General features: G+C 51.6%; 3 protein-coding genes across 3 annotated transcripts in view; 2 read left to right on the top strand and 1 right to left on the bottom strand.

Annotated features, from left to right (window-relative positions):
* The first annotated feature begins 231 nt into the window (after positions 1-231).
* On the top strand, positions 232-1,064 carry LOC105306877 (glyceraldehyde-3-phosphate dehydrogenase-like). The gene is given in 2 exon segments (XM_023524395.1): positions 232-775; positions 778-1,064. Coding segments are annotated over 2 exon segments (699 nt in total). The 5' UTR covers positions 232-363.
* Positions 1,065-6,461: 5,397 nt separating this feature from the next.
* ODF3L1 (outer dense fiber of sperm tails 3 like 1) lies at positions 6,462-12,223 on the bottom strand. The gene is made up of 4 exons (XM_023524381.1): positions 12,137-12,223; positions 8,565-8,675; positions 7,567-7,680; positions 6,462-7,033 (listed from the first exon to the last, which is right to left on the bottom strand). Exons 1-4 carry the CDS (start codon positions 12,165-12,167, stop codon positions 6,552-6,554), a joined length of 738 nt encoding a protein of 245 aa, XP_023380149.1. The 5' UTR covers positions 12,168-12,223; the 3' UTR covers positions 6,462-6,551.
* Positions 12,224-18,914: 6,691 nt separating this feature from the next.
* Positions 18,915-24,918, top strand: part of CSPG4 (chondroitin sulfate proteoglycan 4) — a 36,036-nt gene continuing 30,032 nt past the window's right edge. The window contains exon 1 of the mRNA XM_011382124.2: positions 18,915-19,324. Within this exon, the coding sequence (XP_011380426.1) occupies positions 19,237-19,324 (88 nt within the window). The 5' untranslated portion in view covers positions 18,915-19,236. The remainder of the gene's footprint in view (positions 19,325-24,918) is intronic.

Below are 24,918 nucleotides of genomic sequence, written 5' to 3'. Positions count from 1 at the left end.
GTTCAGAGAGGGACGGGCCTTACCCAAAGTCACACAGCAGCATAGTGGTGTCTCTGAGACTGGAGCCCACGAGACCCCTGTACCAGTTGTTTCAGTGTCTGGTCATAGCTGATTGTCATATGACCATGGGGATAGTTTTCATCTCCAATGCAAGCCCCTCTCCATAGAATGGATAGAGCAGGGTTTCCTGCCCAGGTGTCTAAAAGTTATGATGTCTCTGTGCCTGTTTCCTCACTCAAAAAATTGGGGCTCGTCTCTCTGTTCCGCCCATTTGACAGACAGTCGCATCTTCCTGCAGCTGGGACTCACTTGAAGGGTGGAGTCAAGAGAGTCATCATTTCTGCCCCTTCTGCAGATGCCCCCATGTTTGTGATGGGTATGAACCATGAGAAGTATGACAACTCTCTCAAGATTGTCAATAATGCCTCCTGTACCACCAACTGCTTGGCCCCCCTGGCCAAGGTCATCCATGACAACTTTGGCATCATAAAAGGACTCATGACCACAATCCACGCCATCACTGCCACCCAGAAGACCATGGATGGCCCCTCTAGTAAACTGTGGTTTGATGGCCGAAGGGCTGCCCAGAACATCATCCTTGCTTCTATTGGCACTGCTAAGGCTGTGGGCAAGGTCATCCCTGAGCTGAATGGGAAGCTTACTGGCATGGCCTTCAGTGTCCCTACCCCCAGGATGTCAGTTGTAGATCTGATCTGCCTTCTGGAGAAAGCTGCCAAATATGATGACATCACGAAAGCGGTGAAACAGGCATCACAGATCCCCTCAAGGGCATCCTGGGCTATACCGAAAACCAGGTTGTTTCCTGTGACTTTAACAGAGACACACACTCTTCCACCTTCAATGCTAGAGCTGGCATTGCCTTCAATGACCACTTTGTCAAGCTCATTTTCTGGTATTACAATGAATTTGGCTACAGCAACAAGGTGGTGGACCTTATGGTCCACATGGCCTCCGAGGAGAAAGAGCCCCATGGACCACCAGCCCCAGCGAGAAGAAGAGGCCCTCAGCTGCTGGGGAGTCCTTGCCCCAAATCGATCCCCTAATACACTGAGAATCTCCTGGACCCCCTGAAGAAGGGGAGAGGCTTAGGGAGCCTTACCTTGTCCTGCACCATCAGTAAAGTTCACTGTACCCAGCCAAAAAAAAAAAAAAATGGGCTCAAAAATCACTCCAACCTCCTGTAGTCGTTATGAGGCTCAAGTGATGTAATTCAGGTAAAGTCTTAGGACAGAGCTGGGCCCCCGGCTGGTGACCCTCATGTAGTGAAGATGGTTCTTCATCCTTAATGTCTCCAGGTGCCCTACTATCTAATTTGCTTGAGGGAGAGAAACAGTTCAGGGTTGGTGGAGCAGAACGAACAAGGAGAGGAGATGTGTGTAGGGCTGCAGGGCAAGAGTGAGGCCACATCCTGCTGGAGGAAACTCTGGAAGACTCCCAGGAGGAAGTGGCTTCAAGCAAAGGATACAGAGCTCAACCTCCCTTGCTCTGAGGCTCCAGGGGAGCTTCCTGAGCACCACAGGACTGAGGGGAAGCACCCTGCCCTGAAAGCCAATCCCAGCCCAAGATTCTGCCCTGGGTAACCTGGGGGTAAGTTCCTCCCCTCTCAGGGCATCTGCAAAACAGGATCAGAGAAGACCAGATAACGCTCCCTAGAGGCATCTTCCAGCTCTGACCCTTTTGCCATATCATCCAGACCCATTGCCTGCAGTACCAAAATCTTGCCACTGGGTAGCAGCAGGGCGTGAAGCTGGGGTCTCCCTCCTTCCAGCTTCTAAAGCTGCAGCTGCTACTGACCAGTCCTCCCAGCACTGGGTGTTCTTTGTTCCCCCACATCCTCAGCTGGCTCTCCAAGGAACTAAAGCTGGATGACCACCCGAATCCAGACATTTGATCCCTCCCACAGCCCTGCAGAGCAGCCAACATTCTCTCTACTTTTCAGATAGGGAAACTGGGCCCAGAGAAGTCCCTAGCCCTCTTTCCCAGCCCCAGCCCCCTAGCGGGCGCTGTGCGACAGAAGAATTAGAGTCAGACTTTGGCTGGAACCCTGGTGCCCCCACCCCTGACTGTGTCTCACTGGGAAAGTCGCTCACCCTCTCTGACTCTCAGCTTATTTAAGTGCTGGTACACGGCAAGTGCTGAACACACAAAACCACTGCTTTGTTTACGGTAGATTTTACAGTCCACAAAAGCAGACACTTGTCTATCTTACTCACCTTGGTGTCCCAGAGCCTGGAAGCCTTCTCCCTCCCCAGCCCTGCCTGGAAATCTATGTAAGTTCTCCTTCCTCAGATCTTTCCACCATCCCTGATTAACCTTTTTATTGGTCTCTTCTCCCTGGCAGCCCTGCCTGGTGCCCACACCAACCTATGCCCTGAGGCAGGGGCTCTTGCTTACCCGGCTCACCTTCCTCCCATCTCTCAGCTCCCTTTCCTCTGTCCCTGCCACTACCTCACTCCCTCTCTCCTGCTGATCCCCTACTCTACACTACATACTGTGTTTACAAGACTACGATTACAGTTTTTATTTCTCTTTTGTCTCTCTTCTTCCCCTGAAGGGAAACATGTTTCCCATCTCCTAGGAAAAATGAAGCTCTAGAAGAGAAAATCGAAGGACGGTGAGATTGTGGGTGCCCCCAGCCATGCCGCCCACAGGTCACATTGCCCACAGGTCACACAACCCTCCTCTTATCAGGGCCTCCAAGAATAGTTCTGTTATTTGCAGGGTAATAAAATGTCGAGCTGTATTCTAGAGGATAAACAGAGCAGAAGGACAGGGAAGCAAGAGGAAGAGTGAGGGAGAAGAGAAAGGACAGCCAGAGGGAAGCAGAGAGACTTGGAGGGAGAGGAGCCAAATGGGAGACTATGGATACAGAGGAGGAAGGAGAAGCCAGAAGGAACAGGACTCTCCATCTCCAGTGAGCCTGGAGATGCAACTGCTGACCCTCACCAGGAATCCAAGGACAATGCCCTCCAACCAGCTCCCCTGCCCCTGCCCCGGCCAAGGATGAGGAACTGGAGGACTAAGAGGCAGGAGTGCCTACTCTAGTCCACTTTTCCTTCGGTGACCCCTCAGGTGGGCATCTCAGGCAGGCAGGGAAGAGAGATCTGGGAAGGCCTCACAGCAAGTGCGCCCCATACAGAGTCAGGACCCCAGACTGGAGGGCTCCTCTGACTCCAGGGCTGGGAATCATGCTCCAACTTCCTCCTGAGTACAGACCCTCCCGATCTCCCTTCTGCCCCTGTGCCTGCCCGGGGGAGGAAAGGGAGTATTCTCATGGTTTACATGTTTTCTTCTCCAGGGCACTGAGAGATGTGAATAAACCTGAGTGGACATGGCCACATGCATGAGATAAGAAGATGCGTGGGGAGAATAGGTATATGTAGTATATGCTGTGGTGTCTGTGCATATGCAGTGTGTGTGATGCATCTATCTTTCCTTGTAAGGATAATATAAGGCCTGCATTTGAATGTGTCTGGTATGGGGGGAGAGGGGCAGGGCAGGCGTTGTGTGCAGTGTAAGGTCCAGCGTCTAGGAGAGTCATGTGACTGTAGTTTTACTACCATCCCCTGATGTGGGATAGATGACCCGTGGAGCCCCCTGGAAAGAAGGGAGGAAGTTCTGGTGGGCACCCTGCCATAACCTGAGCCTAATCCACCCTCCGGTGTCTGTTCGGAGTTGGAGGGAGCTGCTTCTCATGCAGCCAGTGAGCCAGCCTCTGAACTAGAGGACATGGCTGGGCCCTCACCATCTTTCGGTACACCCAGGCATAGCCAGAGCCTGGCATAGAGTAGCTCAGTAAATGTGCCAGGCTCCAGGCCTAAGTACTAAGGCCACAGGTGTAAGCCCTACAAGACCAGGGCTTCCTACCAGGTCAAGGTTGGCCTCCCAAGTTGCTCAGAAGGGGTGGGGTCGGCACTCAGCCAGGCCTGGGAGGCCATGCCCACTGACCTCCTGTAGGTCACCTACCTGGTCACCACCACAGGGAGGCAAGGCCAAGAGATAGAGACCGCTTTGTCAAAAAGTCGCTCCTGAGCTAAATGGCCCTGTCATTTCGTGGCCTGAGGCACAAGGCTGGCCCCATTTATCTTCCCTGGAGGCTATGTCCCCTTCTTGGTGGGGTCATCTCTTTTCCAAACATGTTCATCCCCTGAAGATGCATTCTGAACCCTCCAGCCTCCTTCTCTCCTTCCTTTGGGATCACAAACCCACCCCAAGGGTTAGTTCTAACTCTAGGGCCAACTGCCAGGCCCTACCCAGATTGGGTGGCAGCTGAGGTCAAACCAAGGTCTGCCTCAGACTGAGCCACGGAGGCAAAAACTAGGATTTCGTCTTAATATAAGTCAATGGTCTCACCCTTAGGCTGAGCCCTGACTCTCGTCACAGACTGAGCCCCAACCCTGGTCACACCCTGAGCCCTGACCCTGGTCATTCATTGAGCTCTGATCTCGGTCACACACTGGACCTTTATTTAGAGACAAGCCATTAATTTTCACATGTTATTTCCCTGACTTCGGGCCTCAGTTTCCTCGTTTTTCCACTAGAGAGCCTTGGGAGGGTCTGAGCACTAAATCAAAAAACCTGTATTTAGAGGTTGCCCTGAAGATCCTCTTACCATGCGTGCGACACAGAAGAGCATCAACTGTTGCCACCCTCCAGCCCCCACCCCTACTCAACACTTTCAGCCCAAGCATTACTAATTTTTGCAGCCTCTGTGATAAATGGCAATGTCAGCAAAATGACATCTTTCTAATCTGCTGCAAGACAGATGGGTCGCCAAGCTCACTCTCTCCCTCTCGAGCCTGCCCAGCCCAGCCTTTTTGAAAAGAGTGGAAGACAGGACAGACATAACACCCTAGGCCTGGAGGAGAGGGGAATGGGGGAGGTACTTTGGGCCCAGAGTGAAATGTGACCCCAGTAGAATTTTCTGCGAGCCCCTTTTAAAAATAATCAGTTGTATGTTTTTAAAAATATTCCAAAGATATTCTCTGCTCTTTTCTGCCCAAAGTTAGTTCTTCGATTCAATTTTCACTTTCAATTAAAATCTGAGTATTTCTCAAATTCAAAAGGATGAGCCATCAGACACATCAGAAAGATTCTGAGTGGCCCTTTCTTCTTGCCTCCCTCAGCATTTGGGTCAGTGGATGCAGAAGAATACGTCTCTGCCTAAGCCGTGGGGTCTGGAAGACAGTCCGCCTCCTCGCCTCCTCACCTCCTCGCCTCCTCCCCTAAGACCCTCTCCCTTCACAGTTCCTGCCTTCCCTCCCTCCATTGGCCCAGGCTGCAGAGCAGAAGTAGAAGTCTCCCTTACACTTTCTGTGGCCAGGGGAGCTGGGATAGGGGCTGGTTCCAGGGGTGGGGGGCAAGTCAGAATGGGGGATTTGGATATCAAGAACTAAAGAAGGACAAATACCAGCCCAAGAGACCCCATCCTCCCCAGAGAGTGGCAAGAACTCTGGCATCTGTCTGCCTAAAAGTAGCCAAGTCAGAAAGGGTCGGGGCGGTGGGCAAGGCCTGGACTCAGAAGCAAAGCAACACTGCCCCCTCCTGGCTAGTGTGTGGCTCCTTCTCTAATGGGCATTGCAGGGCTAAGCTGTTGAGGTTGGGGACATACAAGTGACTGTCCAAAGACAGCATGTGACATGCAGACCTCATCCCTAGGCTGACTACAGCCTCCAGCTCTGCCCATCCTGTCAACCTTCTCTCTCTGTCCAAAGAATTCTGAAAATACTGCGTCTTATCTAGCCCCACTATACTGAGGACAAAGCCTAAATCTAAGCTGTCCACCATCTGGTCCCATTACCAGAGAGCCTTCTGCAGCCTGAGCTCTTGTCCTCTGAGCCTCCCCAGCTCCCTGTCCTGCACCATTTGATCCCACCTGCTTGCCTTTGCTCTTAACTTTACTTCCACCATAAGTACCCTTCCTTCTACATACACACTGTCTCTGCTTGTCCTCCAGGTCTTTTCCCCAGGAAAACTCCCCTTTCCCCATCCCACACCTGAAAGACTCCTCCCTCCTCTGCTTCCACCCACTTGCCCTGTTCCTCTCTTGGGTGCTGCACACTGTCAGGGATCAGAATCACACCGTTCTGGAGCTGGAGGGAACTTGGACATCCTCCAGGCCTATCCCCCACCCTCACTGCCCAAAGGGCAACCCTGAGGCTCAGAGAGGAACAGAAGCTACACAAGACCACACAGCACATTACTGGCAGAGTTAGGACTAGAACTCAGCTCTCTGGAGTCTGTGCTCAGGGCTTTTTGGAGGACACGTGGGTGCCTTCCCTTGGTGAGCCAGGACAGAACTTCTCCCAAACAAGGACCCCTACAATGTCTCCCAGCATCCTTACCCCTCACCCAGGGCAGGGCGTAAAGGAAGCAGTCATGAACATTTGCAAAATGAGAAATAAATAAATATATATATTTATCTAACATTTTGTGTGCTAGACATAGCAGGCACAAGCTCTGCTACTTAAAACCTTGGTAAGTTGCTCAATTTGGAATAGAAAATTATCCTCTGTGGGGAAGGAGGGGCCTCAGTCGTGAATGTCAATGACCAGCGGGCACAGGTGGGGTGAGTGTTTGACACCCATGGTGAAAGCAGGTGTGCGGGGCTTGTGCACTGTGACCTGCTCGATGTCATGGGAGCCCGGACCAGGCCGAGGTCCATGGTCCACTGGGTAGGCGAAGCGCTTGGCCATACTGTAGACAGGGCTACGGTTCTGGTAGACAGATGGCTCAGGTCGAGCATGCATGGCCGGCCCAGGGCCTCCTGCCACATTCTCTTTGTAGAACCAGTTCTTGTCTGCGGAGGCCAAACTGTAGCAAGGAGCAGCTCGGTTGACAGGGATGTTGGGCCCCAGTAAGAGTGGCAGCTTGTACTGGTTGGGAGCCGGATTGGGATCCATCACTCTATATGGGCACCGGTAGCCAAAAGTGTACTGGGGAGCCCTGCATTCCCCAGGAATGCGGGTCTTCTCCAAGTAGTAGTGGCAAGAAGCTGGAGTGGAGCTCAGGCCTGAAAGTGGGTGAAGGTAGAGAGCCACAGACTTGATTCACCTTTTCTAGACTTTACTAGACTTTACTAGAGCCACCTTAGCTTCAATCAGGGACACATACACACCTGGCATGAGGCTATGGGCAGGGTAGGGACTTCAGCCATTCTGACATCAGGACGTGACCCTGTCGTCACTTGTGGTAAAAACCACAAGTGTCATTAGAACATCACCCTTGGGCTGTCAGCATTTGACATTGTCTCTGTGATAGCACCAAGAAAACGTCCTGGAATCACTACAGTCCATGAGCTCATTAGCCTGACAATATTGCTGACATGAGCTTCATTTTTATTATAACATTACCCCACGACATACATATATAGCATTGACACAGACATGGTAACATCGATGTCTTGATGTGACATTGCAGAGATGCTAGCATCCATAGACACACCTGGTGAGAGGAGTCATGACACTTTGCCCTTGCTCAGGTCCTAAGGGTGGACTTCTTTCCCCAAACCTTCCAACCCCCACCTCCCTCCCCATCCCATCTTACGCAGGTTAGAGATGCGCTCCTCCATGGGGACCTGAGGGCAGCTGGACATTCCAAACCGAGTTATTTTAGGATCCAAGAAGTAGCGAGGCCCAGGGTTGCATATGTCCATGATCCCTGCAGGGCAGCCAAGGAGGGGCTCAGTTAGTCCCAGAGGCCACCTCGGGTTAGCCTGGCCTGTCTCCAGGAGAGATCTCCCTCCCCAAGAGAGGAGTCCCTTCCAATTTCTTGCACTCTTGGGTGTTTTGGGAACTTTTATTTTCTCATCTGTAAGAGGGGCTTTTAACATTCCCAAGAACTTCTTCAGAGGGACAGATAAAATAACAACAGCTGCACAGCAGCTTGGTCAGCTGGTCAGGGATTGGTGCCAAGGGGTAATAATAGGTATAGTGGCTATTGTTAGTATTAAGAAGGGGCCCAAGCCCCAGCCAGGGGATCCCCTACCGAGGACGATGTGTCACTCCAGGGAAGGGCCTAGCAGAAACCCTAGATCTCCGATCCCCAGATACATACCCCTGCTCAGCCTCTCCTTTCACTCACCTTAGCCAGTGGTTTCAGCTCTACTGTGTAGCCCTCTGCTTCCACACTTCCAGAGGGTTCTAAGCCACCTGGGAAGCCTTGGGATCCACCACCTCCACTACTTTCCTCCCAGTCCCCAGCTATTCCTATCTAGCTGCTATGGCAAGTGAACCACGGCAGCCAGAGCTGAAAGATCCCAGCCAAAGACCAGACAGGACTCTGCTCTACCAGCTGGACAGACATCCCTTCAAAGCTCAGAAAGTCTAGTTGGGAGACGCCTACAGTCACCTTCAGGGGGCTAGGTCACTTAGGTATCCCTGCTGGCTTCCTGCTGGAACCACCAGGCATCCCACTCAGGTCAGGCCTGGGTTCCCAGAGGCCTATGGCTACAGATAATGGCTCCTTTTCTCTTACTGCCACCCCAAACATTCGACAATAATAACCCTACACCCAAAGGAGTGACAGGCATGGGGCATACTCACGCTTCTCCCAGGGCCGAGTGTGCAGAGTGCAGGCTGGCTCCTGGAACATGGAGCTGTCATGGCCTAGGTAGCCCACACAGGAGGGCCTCAGGTACTTGGCAGGCCCTGGACCTGTGAGAGCAGACAGAACAGCATTCAGCCTGGACCCACCAGATCAGAAGCAGGAAGCCCCAAATATAGTGTCATGAGAACATTGGGATCTTGCTGCCACTGAGGTCACACTGTCACAATCCCACCATCGAGCTGCTTTCTTGGATTAAAGGTGGTGTTCCCAGATAATATATAATTTCTCTTGGACAGGCAATGTGTAATGGGTAATAGTTACGATTAAGTGAGAACTTATTCTGTGCCAAGTACTATGCTAAGCATTTTATATGGATTATTTCAGTTAAGCCTTCCAACAACTCTGTAAGAAAGAGACTAACCTTTTTCCACCTTAAAGATGAGAAAATTGAGAGTGTAGGAATATCAATTTGCCTAAAGTCACACAAACTGATGATGTGAAAATTCTGAGACAGTCAGCCAATGGAGTCCAAACATTTAATCACATACTCAAGCACTTCCCACATAGAACGATAATTGGTCATTAACGATGTACTAAAACTTAGTTTTTCTACTTTCATTTGAGAGTAAGAGTCAAGGGAAGCAAGGAAATCTAAAGTCGAGCTATAGGCTCCAATAAATCCCTAGCCTCTTTCCAAAACTAGCCTCACTTCATGCTCCATGCTCCCTTGGTGCCCTATCCCCACCAAAAAAATTTCCGGCAGCTAACTAACACTGCCTATGAGGTTCAGCATGGAGGCACAGATCTTCCATAGGCTTCAAGGAGAGTCTTCAGGAGGCAGTGCTGGAAGTCTGGGACACCTGCCAAGTAGCTCTGCAGAGAGAAGAATGGGCCCAAACCCAAGGTGGGGAAACTGCTCTCACCTTTGATCATTGCCATGATCACAGGGGTCTGCTTTATCTCCTGCCATGAGGGCACCTGCACTTTCTTCTCTGGGCGCTGCCCATAGAACACAGAGTTCCTGGCCTCCTTGGGCAGTTTCATGGCTGAAGCCGAGGAAGGGGCAATGGCAGTTACTGAGTTATCTAAGTGGCAGGCAAGAAGCTGGGCTTGTGTGAGGCCTGTTCCAAGTGCCCTACCAGAGCCTCTGTGTCCACTCTCTCCCCCATCCAGAGGTGATCTGGGGGCTGGGAAGAAAGACAGTCCTCCAGCTTGAGCAGCTAAGGCTGTCTAGAGTACAGCCAGTCACAGGGCATAGCAGGCAGGAGCTAGAGATGACATCACTGCAGAACTTGGACTGTGAAACCCAGAGTGTTTATTTCTCTCAGTTGCCGTGGTACCTGAACTGTGGAGTAGAAATTCTATGCTGACAGCTCAGTTGTGGAACCCTGAGAACTTGGCTCCACTGCCCCTTACACCCAACCAGGCTGAAGGGTCTGAAGGGTCCCCAGGACTCTGGGTCAGGGAAGGAAAAGGGAGAGGTAAAGTGACAGAGTCAGCTCTTCACTCCTGGTGGATGCCCTAGAGTTGGGGAAAGGAATGGAAAGAGAGGGTAGATTATGAGTCAAGGGTTCCTGCAGCTGGCGCAGCCCCCTAGGGTGGCCTGTTATCCCCTGCCCCTCCCACCTATCCTCCCGCCCCAGGTTCTGGACATACCCTCTATTCTATCAAAATCTGTTTTTCTTTGGGAAAGGATCAAGCCTATTATTCCACTAAGGTGAATTGTTTGATAGCAACCCAGACTCCTATTCTAACGCACAGTATCTTTAGAGATCCATGTCTAGCTCAAGGAATACATGCCTGCTGTTGGCATTTCAGGCAGGGAATAGGGAATAAATAAAGGAGGATGGAGGCGTGGTGCTGAGGCCTTAAGAAGCCACTTCCTGTGTCTGTGGTCAAGAGCACCCCGGGGGGCGGGGGGGGCATGTGAAAGAAAATATTAAGTGGTAGGGAAGATACACAGCTGCCATATGATTGATGGATGAGCCCCAGAGCTGAGGAAATGCTGGAGACCTCTTTAACCCTAAAAACCTAAAAGGCTTTGGGGTCCTGGGGCCTGTTTGACTCACCAGTTCATAGTTCAGATGGGATTTGATTAGAACCAAGTGAGAGGAGTTTCCACCTTGGGAATAGATAACAGTTGGATTTAGAGGGGCTGCCTGTCACAGCCCCAGTACACAGATAAGGAAACTGAGGCCCAGAAAGAAGGACTTTCCCAAAATCTCCCATCACATTAGTAGCAGAGACAGAACCAAGACACAAACCCCAGGGCTCTCTTTGAATCATGGTCTCTGATCTAATGGAAACCGAAACATGCTCTGCACTCATTCTGACTGGCAAGTGCAATGACGACTCAGAGACTAGCCAGGCATGCTGGGGGCTACAGAAGGCTCGTGTGGTACTAAAAGGCTCAGAAGAGAGGGCAGAGTCCCACTCCAACAACAGCAGACCTCCCCGTGCCCCTTACATCACCTACGGGACAGCCAAGCCTCTGATTTCCGGAGAGGAGAGGCTGGGCAAGGTGGAAACTGGCCCAGCCTCAGTTGGCCTGTGGCCATGGGCAGTGCTGCCTCCTCTTCCTCATTCACTCAGCTTTTCCTGGAGGAAGCCGTGGGCCTGCTGGGTCCAAGATCTGATAGTCCCCTCAGGCTGATATGGGGGCCAGATGTGGGGCTAAGACCTCCACCTTCCTGGTCTGAGGTGAGTTTCCTGCTGTGTCAGACCCAAGAAGCCTTCCTGATATTCCCCAATCTGCAGTCTGTCATCCTTGTATGCAGCTCACTTGGGAAAACTGAGCCACTCTACACCAGCAGGTCATAAGCCACCCTTCTTCTGTTCTAAATGCTCCCTTCTCTCAAACTTTAACGGAGACCTAGCTCAACCTTGAAACAGCCTTTGGTCCTCTCCAAAGCTGCTATTCTGTCTCTCGCAACCCAGTCCCTCCAAGCTGGTTCCTGGTCTCCTTGATACCCACCAGAAAGTGTCCCCTCTCAGTGAAAAGCACCATTCCTCCAGGATTCCAGCTTCCAGAGCATCCCTCTTTATCTCCTCAGGATTGCCAGCTTTCCTGACTCATACTCTTTGTGGTCCTGGCTCATGGTCTTCTTCCCCACCACACCCCCAACTCTTGCCATTATCTTGGTGGCTTAGGCCTCTCTAGGGACCTCCCACCAATCCTTTGGCCTCCCAGTTCCCAGTCTACCTCATCTCCAAGTACCTCCCCTCCACTCCCTCTCTGCCATTCTCCCCCAACACATCTGGCCCTTCTCTCTCGCCTCCACAGCAGTGACCATCCCCTCCCTTTGGAACACCAGCCCCTGTTCTTCATTTGGTTCACTCTAATACTCTCACACAAATTGCCTGCTATCACTGAGACTCCATCATTGACCCTGCACTTTCTCCCCATCTTTCAGTTCCCTCCTGCCTTCACTGCCCTCCCTGTCCAGCTTCTTTCTCGGTAAATCACCAGGTCTGGCTTGTCTACCAGACAGCTAAAAGCTCATGGTCCCTAAACCCTGGGATTGCCTTCATGCCACCCAACAGCCCATCTCTACTCTGGTCGACTTACTCTCTTCCAGTCCAGAGATCATTTCAAGCATGGCTCATTCCTTTCTTCATGCCTGGCCCTCCCCTCCAGCCTCTGCTCCACTTCCTCCTCAGCTAAGAAAAGAGAGGCCATCAGACTGGACTCTAACTCAGACCTTCCCTGCCACACCATCAAAACCATTGGCTTCCTCTGTCACCTGTTCCCACTTCCCTCGGGAGCTGGGGAGGACCCACCAAGACCTTCTCCTATCTTGCTGCTTCCTCAAGTACGTTTTGCTCTCTTTGCTTTAATCCTTCACCTGGCCCCCTTCTAGGTCATTGTACATACTCTATGATAGACCACCTCCCTGGCCCCTCGCACTGCTCCATCACTGCCTAGATCCCTCTCCATAGAGAAACTTCCCCGTTGTCTGCGCTTGTCTCCCTTTCATTCTCCACAAACTGGCTTTAGGGCCATCACTCTACCTACACTATGATCTGCACGTGGAAGCTGCAGCCAATAGACACTTTCGCCCTCGCCCATTTGGCTGTTCAGCTGCGCTGGGCCAAAATGACTGACCATTCCTTCCTCCTTGTAGCCCCTCCTCCTGATTCTGAGATGCTCTTGTCTTCCTTCCATGTCCCTATGCCCCTTCACAAGGTTTCTTTCTGGCTCTTCTTCCTCAACCTGATCTTTCAATGTTGGCACATGCTTATTAGCTGCAAAGAGGAAAACTATAACTTTACAGGGAGAGTCCTGGCAGGCACCACCTCAACCAAGCGATGTAAGTTAACATCATCCACAATGGGCCAGAGAGGTGTTGTGTACCTCTTGAAAGGGTGTACTGAGAAGGACACAGCATCTTTCTGGTGCATTCCCACCAAAGATACATAACCTGAATCTAATTATCAAAGAACAAGACAAACTCAAATCAAGATTCACTTTACAAAATAACTGGTCTGTACTTGACAAAAGTAGAAATGTCATGAAAGACAAACACTGGCCAACTTTTTCAGATTAATAGAAACTCAAGGGATAGGACAACTAAATGCAACATAAGAGCCAGAATTTTCCTTTGCTATCAAGGACATTATTGGGAGAATTGCCAAAACTCGGGGGAAGTCTGTGGCCTGTTAAAAGCATTGTACCAATGTTAGCTTCCTGATTTTGATCACTATACTCTAATTAAGAAAGAGAAGACGCTCATTCTTAGGAAATACACACTGAAGTAGTTAAGGATAAAATAATGTTATGTCTGCAACTTACTCTCAAATAGATCAGGAAAAATATACATATGTACATAGAAAAGAATTTAAAATGTGGTAAAATATTAACATTTAAGAAATCTAGGTGAAAGGTACATGGGAAATATTTGTAATGGTCTTGCTACTTTTCTATAAGTCTGAAATTATGTCCAAAAAGAGTTAAGAGAAAAAAACGGTGTGTCAAAGTTCAGTCCTGGGCCTTCCTCTCATTTTCCACCACCTTCCTCTCATCTGAGCAGTCTCATCTCTTGTTTCAATCCCATTATCTGTACCGCAACAATTCCCAGATATATGCCTCTGGTCCAGACCTTCTTAGGTACTTTAGACCCACATATCCAACAGCCTGCACAGTGTCACTGGGGTTTGCCACAAGCATCACAAAATCAACATGCCCAAAATCAACACGCCCTGCCTCCCATTCACCTCAACGAAAGATACCACTGTCCATCCAAGTGCTTGTCCTAGACATCTCCCTTGTCCTTACTCCTCAGGATTTCTGTCATTTACTCTTGTGTCTCCAGCCCCCAATGTAGTGCCTGACATATGATAAATGCTTGAGAAATATTTGTTGAATGAATGAATGAATGAATGAATGATTGAACAAGTCAATCCATTGATTGATCAAGGAAACATCACTCCTCCTCAAAGGAGCAGAGTCCTACTTTCTGAGTCACAGACACATTCCCAGTCTGGCTCACTGGACTACCAATTAGCGTTGTACTGGTTTGTATCAGTTATTTACTGCTGTGTAATACATTGCCCTCAGAACCTAAGACTATTTCTGTGGGTCAAGAGTTTAGAAGTGGCTTAGCTGGATTTTTCTAACTCCAGGTTTCTCAGTAAGTGACAGTCATCTGAAAGTTTGATCGGGGCTGGCAGATCCATTTTCAAGATGGCTCACTCACATAAATGGTGAATTGGTGTTGGCTGTTGGTAAGAGGCCTCAGTTCCTCTCCACATGGGCCCTCCACAGGCTGCTTAACTGTCCTCAAGTCATGCTGGCTGGCTTTTCCCAGAGCAAGCAATCAGAAGAGAGCAAGGCAGAAGGTGCCACATCTTATGATCTTGCCTTAGAAGTCACACTCCATCATTTCTGTAATGCCTTACAGGTCAGCCCTATTCAGTGTGGAAGGTGACTACACGAGGGTATGAATGCCAGAAGATGAGGACCACTGAGAGCTATCTTGGAGGTTGGCTACCACAAGTTTTTCACGACACAGGGACACTTAGTCATGGGGCTGAAATCCAAGCTAAATGTACCCACTAAGCCCCACGCAGGCTGAAGACAGCTGACTCCAGCTGGCTCTTGGTTGTCAGTCTTGCCTCTCCTTCAAGGGATTCCTGGGAGTTGTGCAAAGAACAAGACCTTGGCATCAACACTTCCCATCATCATGACTACCAGGCACTGCCTTTCACAGTTTATAAAACCCCAACACCTCTGTTGGAGAGCATCATCGAAGTGCCCATGGTGGTTCTATAGTTTACAGATGAGGGGAATGGTGCAGGGAAGTGAAGTGACTCACCCAAGGTGACATAGAACCAGACTTCTGGCTCCTAACCCCACATTCTTTCCACTGCCTTGCCCAGCTGCCAGGTCAGCCACATCTCCTAACACCCATTGAAGCCTCATTCCCAGCCCTGAGCAGGTATTTCTCATCCTTCTTTTAGGAGATCCACCTTAGTCCCCAAAGGTACCTGCCCTAAGCAAGTATGTGCACAGATTTCCCATCCAAGCAAGAACTGTTCACTTCTCCAGAAGGGTGTCTCTGCAGGCATCTTTTCATCCACTAAGAGGGCACAGCAGGGGTTAACAGTATGAACCAATATTTAGAAATAGCAAAACCCCAGGGGCAGCCAGCTGTGGCCAGCTGGTCATAGCCACTGAAGCCACAAGACTTTGTGGATGTGGTATGGAAGATAAGTATCTGCTCCTGGGAACAGAGGCTCTGAGAGGGTCCTCCCAGCCCCACCCAATCGCCCCAGTAGTGCTTGGGCATGACTCAGATCCTTCCCCTCACCAGGGCAAAGCCCTGCCACCGGCCTCTGGTCCGCAGCCGGCTCCCTAGGGCAGCAAATATAATTTTTCAGCTCCTGAATTGTGTAATTGTTGGGAATAGCTATCCCGCCCCTCCTGTGCTTGGCTGCCTGCACTTGGAGGAGCTCTATCACTGCCTCCAGCCAGGAGCAGGGGCAAGACTACTCCTAGCAGAAGCCCAGGTCAGAGGCCCAGGCCTGGGGCCCACTGCCATGGCGCTCCTGCTCATTAGACTGTAGGGCCACAGAATTAGAGCCAAAAGCCTGTGTCCCCTTGCACTGTAGTAGCCTGAGTTCTGTGTTCTTCATGGCGGAAGGCCAATTCCCTGAGCTCAGGACCTACGCAGTTGGAGCACACCCCAGCTCAGGTACCACCACCCCATCTAGAGCACAAGTACCCGTCATTTACCAGCAAGCTAGCTTTGGCCACAGGCTCCTTGGGTGGGGCCCAGGCGGTCAGTGTGCAAAACAGAGAGGCACTCAGAGTGCCAGGTCCTGGCCAAGGGCAGCACCAAACCACAGCCACTGCCAGAGCCGGCACTCTTAGTCTCAGAAGCATTGAGAGTAAGAGAGGGTGACCAGTAGGGCCTGGCCAATATGCTTGTCTGAACTTTGCGGCAGGGAAGAGGGTGATGCTGGGCTCTCTGTTGTTTGTTCTCCCAGACAGTTCTCTTGGGGAAACTGAGGCAGTACATAACACATGTCATTTCATTCAGAAAATTTGGAATTCTCCTCCGCCCCTGGGTATTGGCATCCTGCTTCGTTCTTTGAGTGTGTTCTGAGTCTCCTTCTCCCCCTGCCCCATGGGCACTGTCCTGTGCTTTGCTGGAAAGGAGTCAGTCAAGGAGGAAGGGGAGGCCCTGACTCACTTCCTGACCCAGCGAGGCTCTAGGAGTATACAGATGTCACTACTCCAGGAAGTCTATGGAAAGGGAGGTCAGTGATGGGAAGGAAGACTGGGAGGGCTTCCTAGAGGAAGGTGAGATGTGGCCAGGAAGGCAGGGACAGGCAGGGATGGTCACCTAAGACACCTGGCCAACCCAAAAAAGAAAAAGTCATGGCAAAAGTCAGAAACAGAGGGAGAGGGCCTGAGGATGCCAAGAAGGTCCTGGTCAGCTCTACTCAGAACTGGAATTTCAGGGCCTCAGCGGGCATGCTGAGGAGGCTGAAGAGGAGACTGTAGGAGGCAGTCAGGGATCAGTTCCAAAGCAACACGGGTCCTCAGCTTTGTTAGTCTGCCTGGCATGATGCCTCTCAGCACCTGTCTGAGGTTCAAGTGCTGGGCTACAGGCTGAACGAAGGCCAGGCCTGTGTGTGCTGGAGCCCTAGCACCACTTTACCACTAGAGCCTCGGTTTTCTCATCAGTGAAAAAGGAACACTACCTCCCGACACACACACTTCCCAGGGTTGTCAAGAGACCAGGTGAATGTTTTATAAACTGGGAGGCCCAGCAGAGAAGCGAGCATGGGTTATTATTGCTGTACTGGTTGCCATTATTTTTCCAAGCCTGTTTCTCTCCTCAGCTAGCAACAAAGCAATCAAGGCTTTGAACTAATCCTGGCTCTACTCTCAGCTGTGGGCAGGAACTCTGGCTGGAGGCTCCACAGAGAGTGGACTCCTGATGTGTAAATCTGTATGGGCGGAGACTGGGCAAAAGGGAGAAAAAGGGGAGGGAGAAAGATAGGCAGATGGGGTGGGTGGAAATCTCCCCCCAAGTTTTTGATTCATAAAGAAGCAAAGGCCTTCTCCTCTCATCTTTTTTCATTTCTAAAATAAAAGCTCTTTTCCTCCAAATGTAGCCTTTCCTGCAACGGCCCGCATCCTGCCCCAGGCTCACACTTGGCCAATAATTAGCCCCTAACAAGGACCGGGTGCCTTGCTGACTTGGGAAGAAGGAAAAACAAGGGACAAGTTGTGGAATCAATGGCTTTATTGCCACTGAAACCCACTGAGCACTGCCCTGCCCCAGGCCTTCTAGTGTGAACAGGATGGAAGTTCTTAGGTTTGTCAAAATTCCCACAGAACAGCAGTAACTAGCTTCTTAGTAAACTTCCCAAATGCATTTCTTGAGTGCTTACTATATACAGCTTCTGAAGGGGACCATTCAGCCCTCAAAGGGCTCTCCTTCAAGAAAGGTGATGAGTGTGAAGAGGTATGCAACTGGAAACATGGGGAGGATGTGCAGCAGGACGACAGAAAAGGAGGAGAAAAGACAAGCATTTATTGAGCACCTGCTGTATGCCATTACCTGGGCTAGGCACTTGAGAGACATCAGAGCATTTAATCTTCACAAACTCAATTTTAGGAATTAGGAAACTGAGTCACAGAAAGGTAAAGCAACTTGCTCAAAGTTAGACAGCTAAGTAGGAAAGCTGGGATTTGAACTCAGGGCCTGGGTTTAAGACCAGTGTTCACAATCACCTCACAGACCTGACACCATCACACTGTGCAGTAGTGGTAGGAGCACTGGGCTTAGGGTAAAAGACTAGGCTCCACTTCTTAGCAGCTGTGTAGACTTGCTCAAGTCCCTTAAGCTCTCTCAGCCTGTTTCTTCACCTGTAAAAGGGAGCTCGATTTTGTTGCAAACAGTGAAATACTGTATACATGATGGGAATGTCACTGTTGAAGGGGAGAGGCTGGGGAGAGAGTGCTTGGCTGGATTGAGTTGGGGGTGGGCTGAAACAGGGAGGTGTGACAGAGGAATTCTGATGGGAAAAGGGCGGGGAAAGCACTCCGGGGGTGCTCTTCCACTCATTCGCTAAACACAAAATCAGAAGCCAGGCAACACTGATGCTGGGGCTAGCAGAGAGCAGGCAGTGCCTCTAGGCCCTAGAAGCTCTGCAATAATATTGCCTTTTCTCCTCCTGTTTGGGACAAGGATGATGTTGTTGCCTGGTATGGAGCCAAGAGGAACAGGGCCCCAGCCTGAAGCTGTTAGGTAGGAACTAAATCCAGGGCCAGATTTCCAGGAGGCAGACCCAGGAAGTTGAAACACCCAAATTCAGGAGTCGGGATGCCTGGAGTCCTGGTCCCAAATGGTCAGGTACCTACTCTCAACCTGGGGGCTCTTGAAAGAACCACTTCCAACTCTGAGTTTCCTGCTTCATGAAAAGTAGGAAGGGGTGGTTCTATACGACTTGCAGGATTATTTTGAGGCAAATGATACCATGGAGTTGAGGATCCCTCCTGCCTTGTGAGAGAGTCTGGAACATCTCTCCCGTACAGACTGGGATACTGAGGCCCTGCCAGGCAGAGAAGTTAAAGGTTGTAATGCCAGTGGGCACAAAGCCAATGTAGAACCTTTGGTTGGTGCCTCTCAGACCAAATGGAGTCCTGAGGAGACTTCAGAGGCAAAAAGACCCCAAAACAGCCTGTGGGCTGGGAGTATCTGTCCTTCCTCCTGGGCCTGGTGTGAGGAACCCCCACCAACCCTTGCAAGGAGAAAGGGAAAGAAGTGAGCGGGCTAGCCCAGCCCTTTCTTTTCCTAGAGGAAGTCTCCAGAACACCCGAGTCAGAGCTCAGGGGGTCTGGGCTACTCTGGGACTTTGTCCCAAATCTCCAGGGTGGGGCCTGGGTCTGTCGTGGGTGTAAGGGTCAGACATGAAGAGGAGCAGCTGGCATGGGCCCTTTAAGAGGTTAGGGGTGGAGAGGGGGAGCAGACTGGGAGCCTCTGCCTGAAAACTGAGCGCGGGTAGGCGCCAGCCCCGCCCCTGAAGTTAAGTAGGCGGCGGGCGCCCCGGAGCCCAGCGCGCGCCAGAAGAGCTGAGTTCTCTAGACTCGCGACTTTGGCGTACAGATTCGGGATCCCGCTCCACTCCTCTCAAGTCCTGCAGCTCGCGGCGATGCACTCCGGCCTGCGGCCCCGGCCCCCAGCCCCAGTCCTGGCTCTGGCTTTGACTTTGGCTATGTTGGTGGAACCAACATTTGCAGGTGAGTAAAGGGCCTGAGACCTCGATCCAGACTGGCGGGAGCTGTGAGGGGTTCTTTAGGTAAAGAAAAGAGACAAGAGGGCCCAGAAGTGGCCCCCAGACCAAGAGAGACAAGGAGTCTGTCCTGCCACTCCAGACTGGTGTCTCTGGAAGTTCAACCAGGGGTAGATGCTGCACCCCCAGCAATAGCTCTCCGTCTTGGGGTTACATGGGCTCTGGTTGCCTGAGCTTGGCTCCAGGATGGGATTGCCTAGGGCGTGGCTCTACACAGGATTGTCCTCTATACCCAGTGGGTCTGCCCCAGTACAACCTGGGCTCCCTGCGCTCAGCAGGCTTTCTGTGACCTCTTAGGGTGCCCCAAGGATACCCACTGACAGCAAGAAACGTGTACCCCAGCCTCAGCCACCAAAGCCTGGAATTGGGAGTGCTACGAAGCTCAAAATGGGGGGAGCCACCCTGCCCCACCCTGTGCTGAGGGGTTAAGGCACATGCACCTCAGCCTCCACCTCCTCCAGCCTCCTCTGACTTCCTTCGGCAGCCTCCCAGTTCTGCTCCTGCTCCTACGCCCCTGGTCCCCAGGTGCGTTTTCTGTCTGGCCTCTTCACCAGCACCTTCCTCCTGCCCTCTTCCTCTCCTCCTGTCTTTTCTCTCCTCTCTCCTCACTGAGAAGGCCTAGAGGCAGGGCTTGTGTCTCTTTCATATCCTGTGCCCTCAGCAGGGGCTTCTCCCTCAGACAGCTTTGGGCAACCCCTGCCACACCTTCCTGTCCCAGGCATTGGTGGTTGACCCCAGCAGAGACTGAATGCCAGTTTGCAATCTGAGAGGTACTCGGATGTCTCCCTTCTTTGTCAGGATGCCAGAAATCCCACCATTGTAGTATTCTTCCTTTGGTTAAGGTACAGTCTAGTTATGCCATGAGAACTGTGGCCTCGGGGCCCATCAGTCATTTCTACCCATGTATGAATCAGTGCTTCAGCCTACAGCTTTCGGGACCATTCCCAAGAACAATTTTGAGCAGAGGAAGGGCCCGAGTCTCCCTTCCAAGGGCCCAGGCCACACCCTTCTCCCCATCAGATGAAGAAGCCAGTGCTAATCACGAGGTACCCAGAAGAGAAATGAATCAGGGAAGAATCCCCCCCACACACAGACACACACATATGCACTGGCATGAGTCAGAGCTGAATCCCCAGGGACCCTGCTCCCATCCCCAGGAACCCCATTCTCCAAGATCTCAGGACCTGGATAGTGGGCTGGGCCTCTAGAGAGTTGAGAAGAGGGCATCTGAGGTGACTGGGGAGGCCCACTCATCTATCCCCCAGCCTCCAGCCAAGAGGAAGTTTCCAGCAACCCCACCTCCTTGGGCTTCAACTTCAGGCCCCTCTGAAAACCTCCTCAGCATCAACGATGTGCAGACATCGTGCTGGGCAATGAGGAGTGCACAGAAAAGCATGGGCTAAACTTGGACTCATTCCAGAGGCAGAAAAACAAATTAAAACTCAAACAGCAATTCCTGTCATGTCTACAAAGATCTAGATGAAGTGTATGGAGAAGAGAAATTCAGAGGCAAACTGGGTGGGTTAGAGGGTGATGCAGGAACCAAGTCCTGAAGGATGGGAAAGGGTTAGCAGTCCAGGCAGGGGCTCGTGGAGCAAAGGCCGTGCAAGGGGAACAAGCAGAGGGTGTTAAGATAGGAAGGCCAGCAGCCTGGCTGCAAGGCACATTTTGAGCCAAGCCAGGAAGGGTCATTGCACCAAGGCACAGAAACCTTAAATGACAAAATGCAGCCCATTGCCTACACTCTGTTGGCAATGGGGAGCCAAAAAAGATTTTAGAGAGGAGAGTGGCATGGTACCAATGGGGCTTTATAACGTTAAGCTGATCCCTGCCTTCGGGAAGGATTTGGAAATGGGGAGGGAATGGCTGAGCTGATCCTCTTCCCCTCCCAGGTAGCGCTTCCCTCCAAAAATCCATCTCTGTCACCATGCCTGGCTTAGCTCCCTGTCCTGATCTCTGCAATAGGGGCAGCCCCTACCTGAGAAAGCCATCACTCCCACTTCTCCTGGACACCCTGACCCCAAAGGCCCTCAAAGTCTAGGTAGAGAGTGAGACATGCCAGGCTGCTCTCCCTGCACTTGTCAGCATTGCAGTGCATCCAGGTCAGGGGACCTGAGAGTCAAGCACCCTTGAAAACCATCTGGACCAACCTTGGTCCAATTGTACAGACAGACTGAGGACCCAGGGTGGAAGCAAAGTGCTCTAAGTCCCACAGAAAAACTCAGCTGCCCAGGAAGAGCTCCTGGTCCTATTTCGAGGGAGTTCCCGGCTTGTGTGGGCTTGGGCCACTGTGACAGTGTGATTGATAAGTGTGGTGTTCAGCTCCTTCTGAGCACTGTGGGAGGCCCTCAGCAGAGCAACAGGCATTGAGGAGATTGGGCTTGAGCTGATGTGGAGATGGCAAAATCGGGAGATCAGAGAACACAAAGCATGTAGTGCCAGTGACTCCTGCATCTCTTCCCTGGCCTGGCATAGCTGATTTTGAAAGGCAAGAGGTGAGGGGCTGAAGTGGGACTCTGGCAAGGAGCACTTGGCAGGAAGTGTTCCTGTGTAACCTAGATAGGGGCTCTGAACTAATGGGGAGGGGATCAGATACAAGGAATTGAACCAGGGCATACTCTGGTGGATGATCTTGAGAGGACTAGTGATGCTGGAGACAGCTCCCGAGCCAATCACATGTTACCCTGGGCCTCTGAGGCAGGGCAGGGGCCAGGGCCCTTGTCCCAGCCCCAAACACCGCCCCCCTCCACCCGCTGAGACTCTGGAAAAGCTGTTCCAGAACTAAGTATAACTTAGCTCCACTCCCAATGTTCCCCTGCCAACCTGGGCAAGACAAGAAGAGCCTTTCAGTGCAGTCTCCTGGGGGACCCAGGAGGGGGCCACACTAGGTGGGCCAGGTGGGGCTGGCATTGGCTAGGAGGGGAGTAGGGCATGTGGGGAGTTCTCAGAGGAAGTATATATGCTCCATCTGGGAACTGGGCGTGCTGCCAAAGACAGGGCAGGCAGGGGAGAGGGAGTTGGAAATAGCTCTGACATACACTCTCACTAGTGCACACAGATGTGGACTCGCACATGAGTATACGCAACCACATACACAGCCAGCCACACTCACAGACCTGGGTGGATAGCTGGGGCCAGGATCCCAGGGTGGCTGCTTCCTCCCTACCTAGAAATCCAAGCCCCGTATTTCAGAGACCCGGGACTGGGTTGGGTGTTGCCTAGGGGGAAGGAGGTAGGAACATGGCAGGGGTGCTATGCTGAGCTGTGGCTCCTATTTGGTGCCAGGAACAAATGAATAAGGGGGCCTTTAGGTCCAGGACTTGATCCTGCTCCCTCTGCTACTTTACTGCCTGTCCCCCAACTCCTGGCCCCATCTAGCTCCCCTTTTGCTTCCAACATGTCCACTGCCCCAGCACATGTCCAGTTCTTTAGAGTCTTCTAGAGTTAGGCTCCTTCTCCAGGTGCAGGCGTAGGCTGTGTTTCCAAAGTACTGTATTACCATTATTGCTGAATGTGTGGGAGCAATTTTTGAATGAACTGAATTGGTATGAATAATTTTGTACTTGGATTGCCTCTGGGATAGGGGCTCCTAGCTCCCTCTGATTCTCAGGAGGATCTGTAACTCCACAAACAGGGGAGAGGATGGAGCTATCTAACAAGGGCACCTAACTCTAGCAACCTCATGTGGGGGCACTAAGCATGTTGCTATTCAGACTCACAGCCCTGAACTCAAGAGACATTCTCATTTCATAGTTGAGGAAACCGAGGCTCAGAGAACAGGAGGGACTGGCCTCAGGTCACTCTTTGGGCACACAGGCCATGGTGTTCCCACTCACCCCACAAACAGCTGGCTTTCCCAGATCAGACCAGCTGGGCAGCCATCCACCTTGGGCTCAGGCCCCTGGCAGGGGAGAGAGAAAGGTCTTCAGGTAAGAGACAACTTCCTAAGGCCCCCAGAACTCCCCCTACCTGTCTAGCACCACCCTCTCCAAACTCTCCCCACCTTCTCACAGCATAAGCAAATCCTCTGCAAGAAAGCCCCACTCCTCCAACATCTGGGATGCCAAATGAAACACATTTATCTCAGATGTAGAGTAACGGCTCTGAGGCTGTCGGCAGGGTGGCTTGGCGGCATGGTTCACCAATGTTCTGGACAGTGCCTATCCTGTTGACCATTCCTTCCTCTTGTTCAGTTCCTACCCACACCCTGCCAGCTCCCAGCCTTCAGAGGAGCTGATTCTGCCAGGCCTCCCAACCATCGCTCACACTAAACCATTTCAGTGTGTGTCTTTCTTGTGGCTTAACTGTCACGGTGGGTCAGCAAGACTGCCTCACCTCCCAGAACTTACTTCAGACTCCCCATGCCCCATGGTCCTTAGGGAAACCAGGGCCCAGAGAGGGGTAGCTATTTTCTCAGTCACAGAGCAAGTCTTTAGCAAGGTGGGGGTTGGGCCTCTCTGCTCTTTGTTCCCATACCCTGGTTTGGGTGTGACCTTGCCTGCAGGACCAGCAGCTCCCCAAGGGCGAACTTCCCATCTGCCTTTCTTAGGGGTCTCCACTAGCTTGCTGCACACAGGACTGGGCCCACAAAGGAGCATTGAGATTACTGAGCCAAACAGGGGTTTCAGACTGTGCCTGAGGTGCTCTAGGTATTTACGTTCCCATATCTGGGAATATGGGATGCTTGTCCCACCCCGATTCATACATAGCAGCTCCATGAACATGTTTATAGACTGGGGTTTTGTTTTTGATAAAGTGTTCTGTGGCTAAAAAAAAAAGAAAGAAAGAAAAAAAGAAAGACTTAAAAACCAATGAATTGCTTTGAGTTAAAACATACTAAGAGCAGGAGAGATTCAGGTCAGATACAAGGAAGAACTTCCTAACTTTCAGAGAATCCAAATCATAGTCGATACCAAGTATCCCTTGAAGTTGTCCATCTCCAGGTGAAGCAAAGTCTGGGGGCCTGAAGGCAGGGAACAGAACACAATCCCAGCTTCATCCCAGCCAGGCCTGGGGCCTGGCCTCTCCTGCCCCAGCATCCCACTCCTGCCCCTCTTGGAACCAAATGAAACATACCTAAGTATCCAGGTATATAAGAGCCACATGGTACCACCTGCCTATAGGCCCAGAGGCACTATGACTATGCTGGGCCCTCTTCCCCCCAATATATCAGCCTCCACATTCAAGGTGGTCTTGTGTCCCACAGTCTGGCTGATGAACTAGGCCATCAGATAATAATCCACAGCCCCTGGCACCCTTCCACCTTTGCCCAACCCGTTCCCTGCAATTGGTTTTCCCTTTTTCTCCCCATCCTTCGAGGTTCACCTCCAGCACCACCACCCCTGGGAGCCTTTCCAACCATTGATTTCTGAGGCCCACAGCCTGGTCTGCCACCCTCCTGGGGCCCTGCCGTCCATTTCTGTGGCGTTATGGGCCTTTCTTCCCCCTACCTTCACCAGGCCTCTGCCCCCTGGTCCATGACCTCCATCAGTGCAATGCCCAGTAGGAGTGCATGTGAGTGCATACACGTGTGTATGCACA

The sequence above is a fragment of the Pteropus vampyrus genome, unplaced genomic scaffold (assembly GCF_000151845.1).
Source record: "Pteropus vampyrus isolate Shadow unplaced genomic scaffold, Pvam_2.0 Scaffold462, whole genome shotgun sequence".
NCBI lineage: Eukaryota > Metazoa > Chordata > Mammalia > Chiroptera > Pteropodidae > Pteropus > Pteropus vampyrus.
This window is presented reverse-complemented; position numbering and strand designations above follow the sequence as displayed.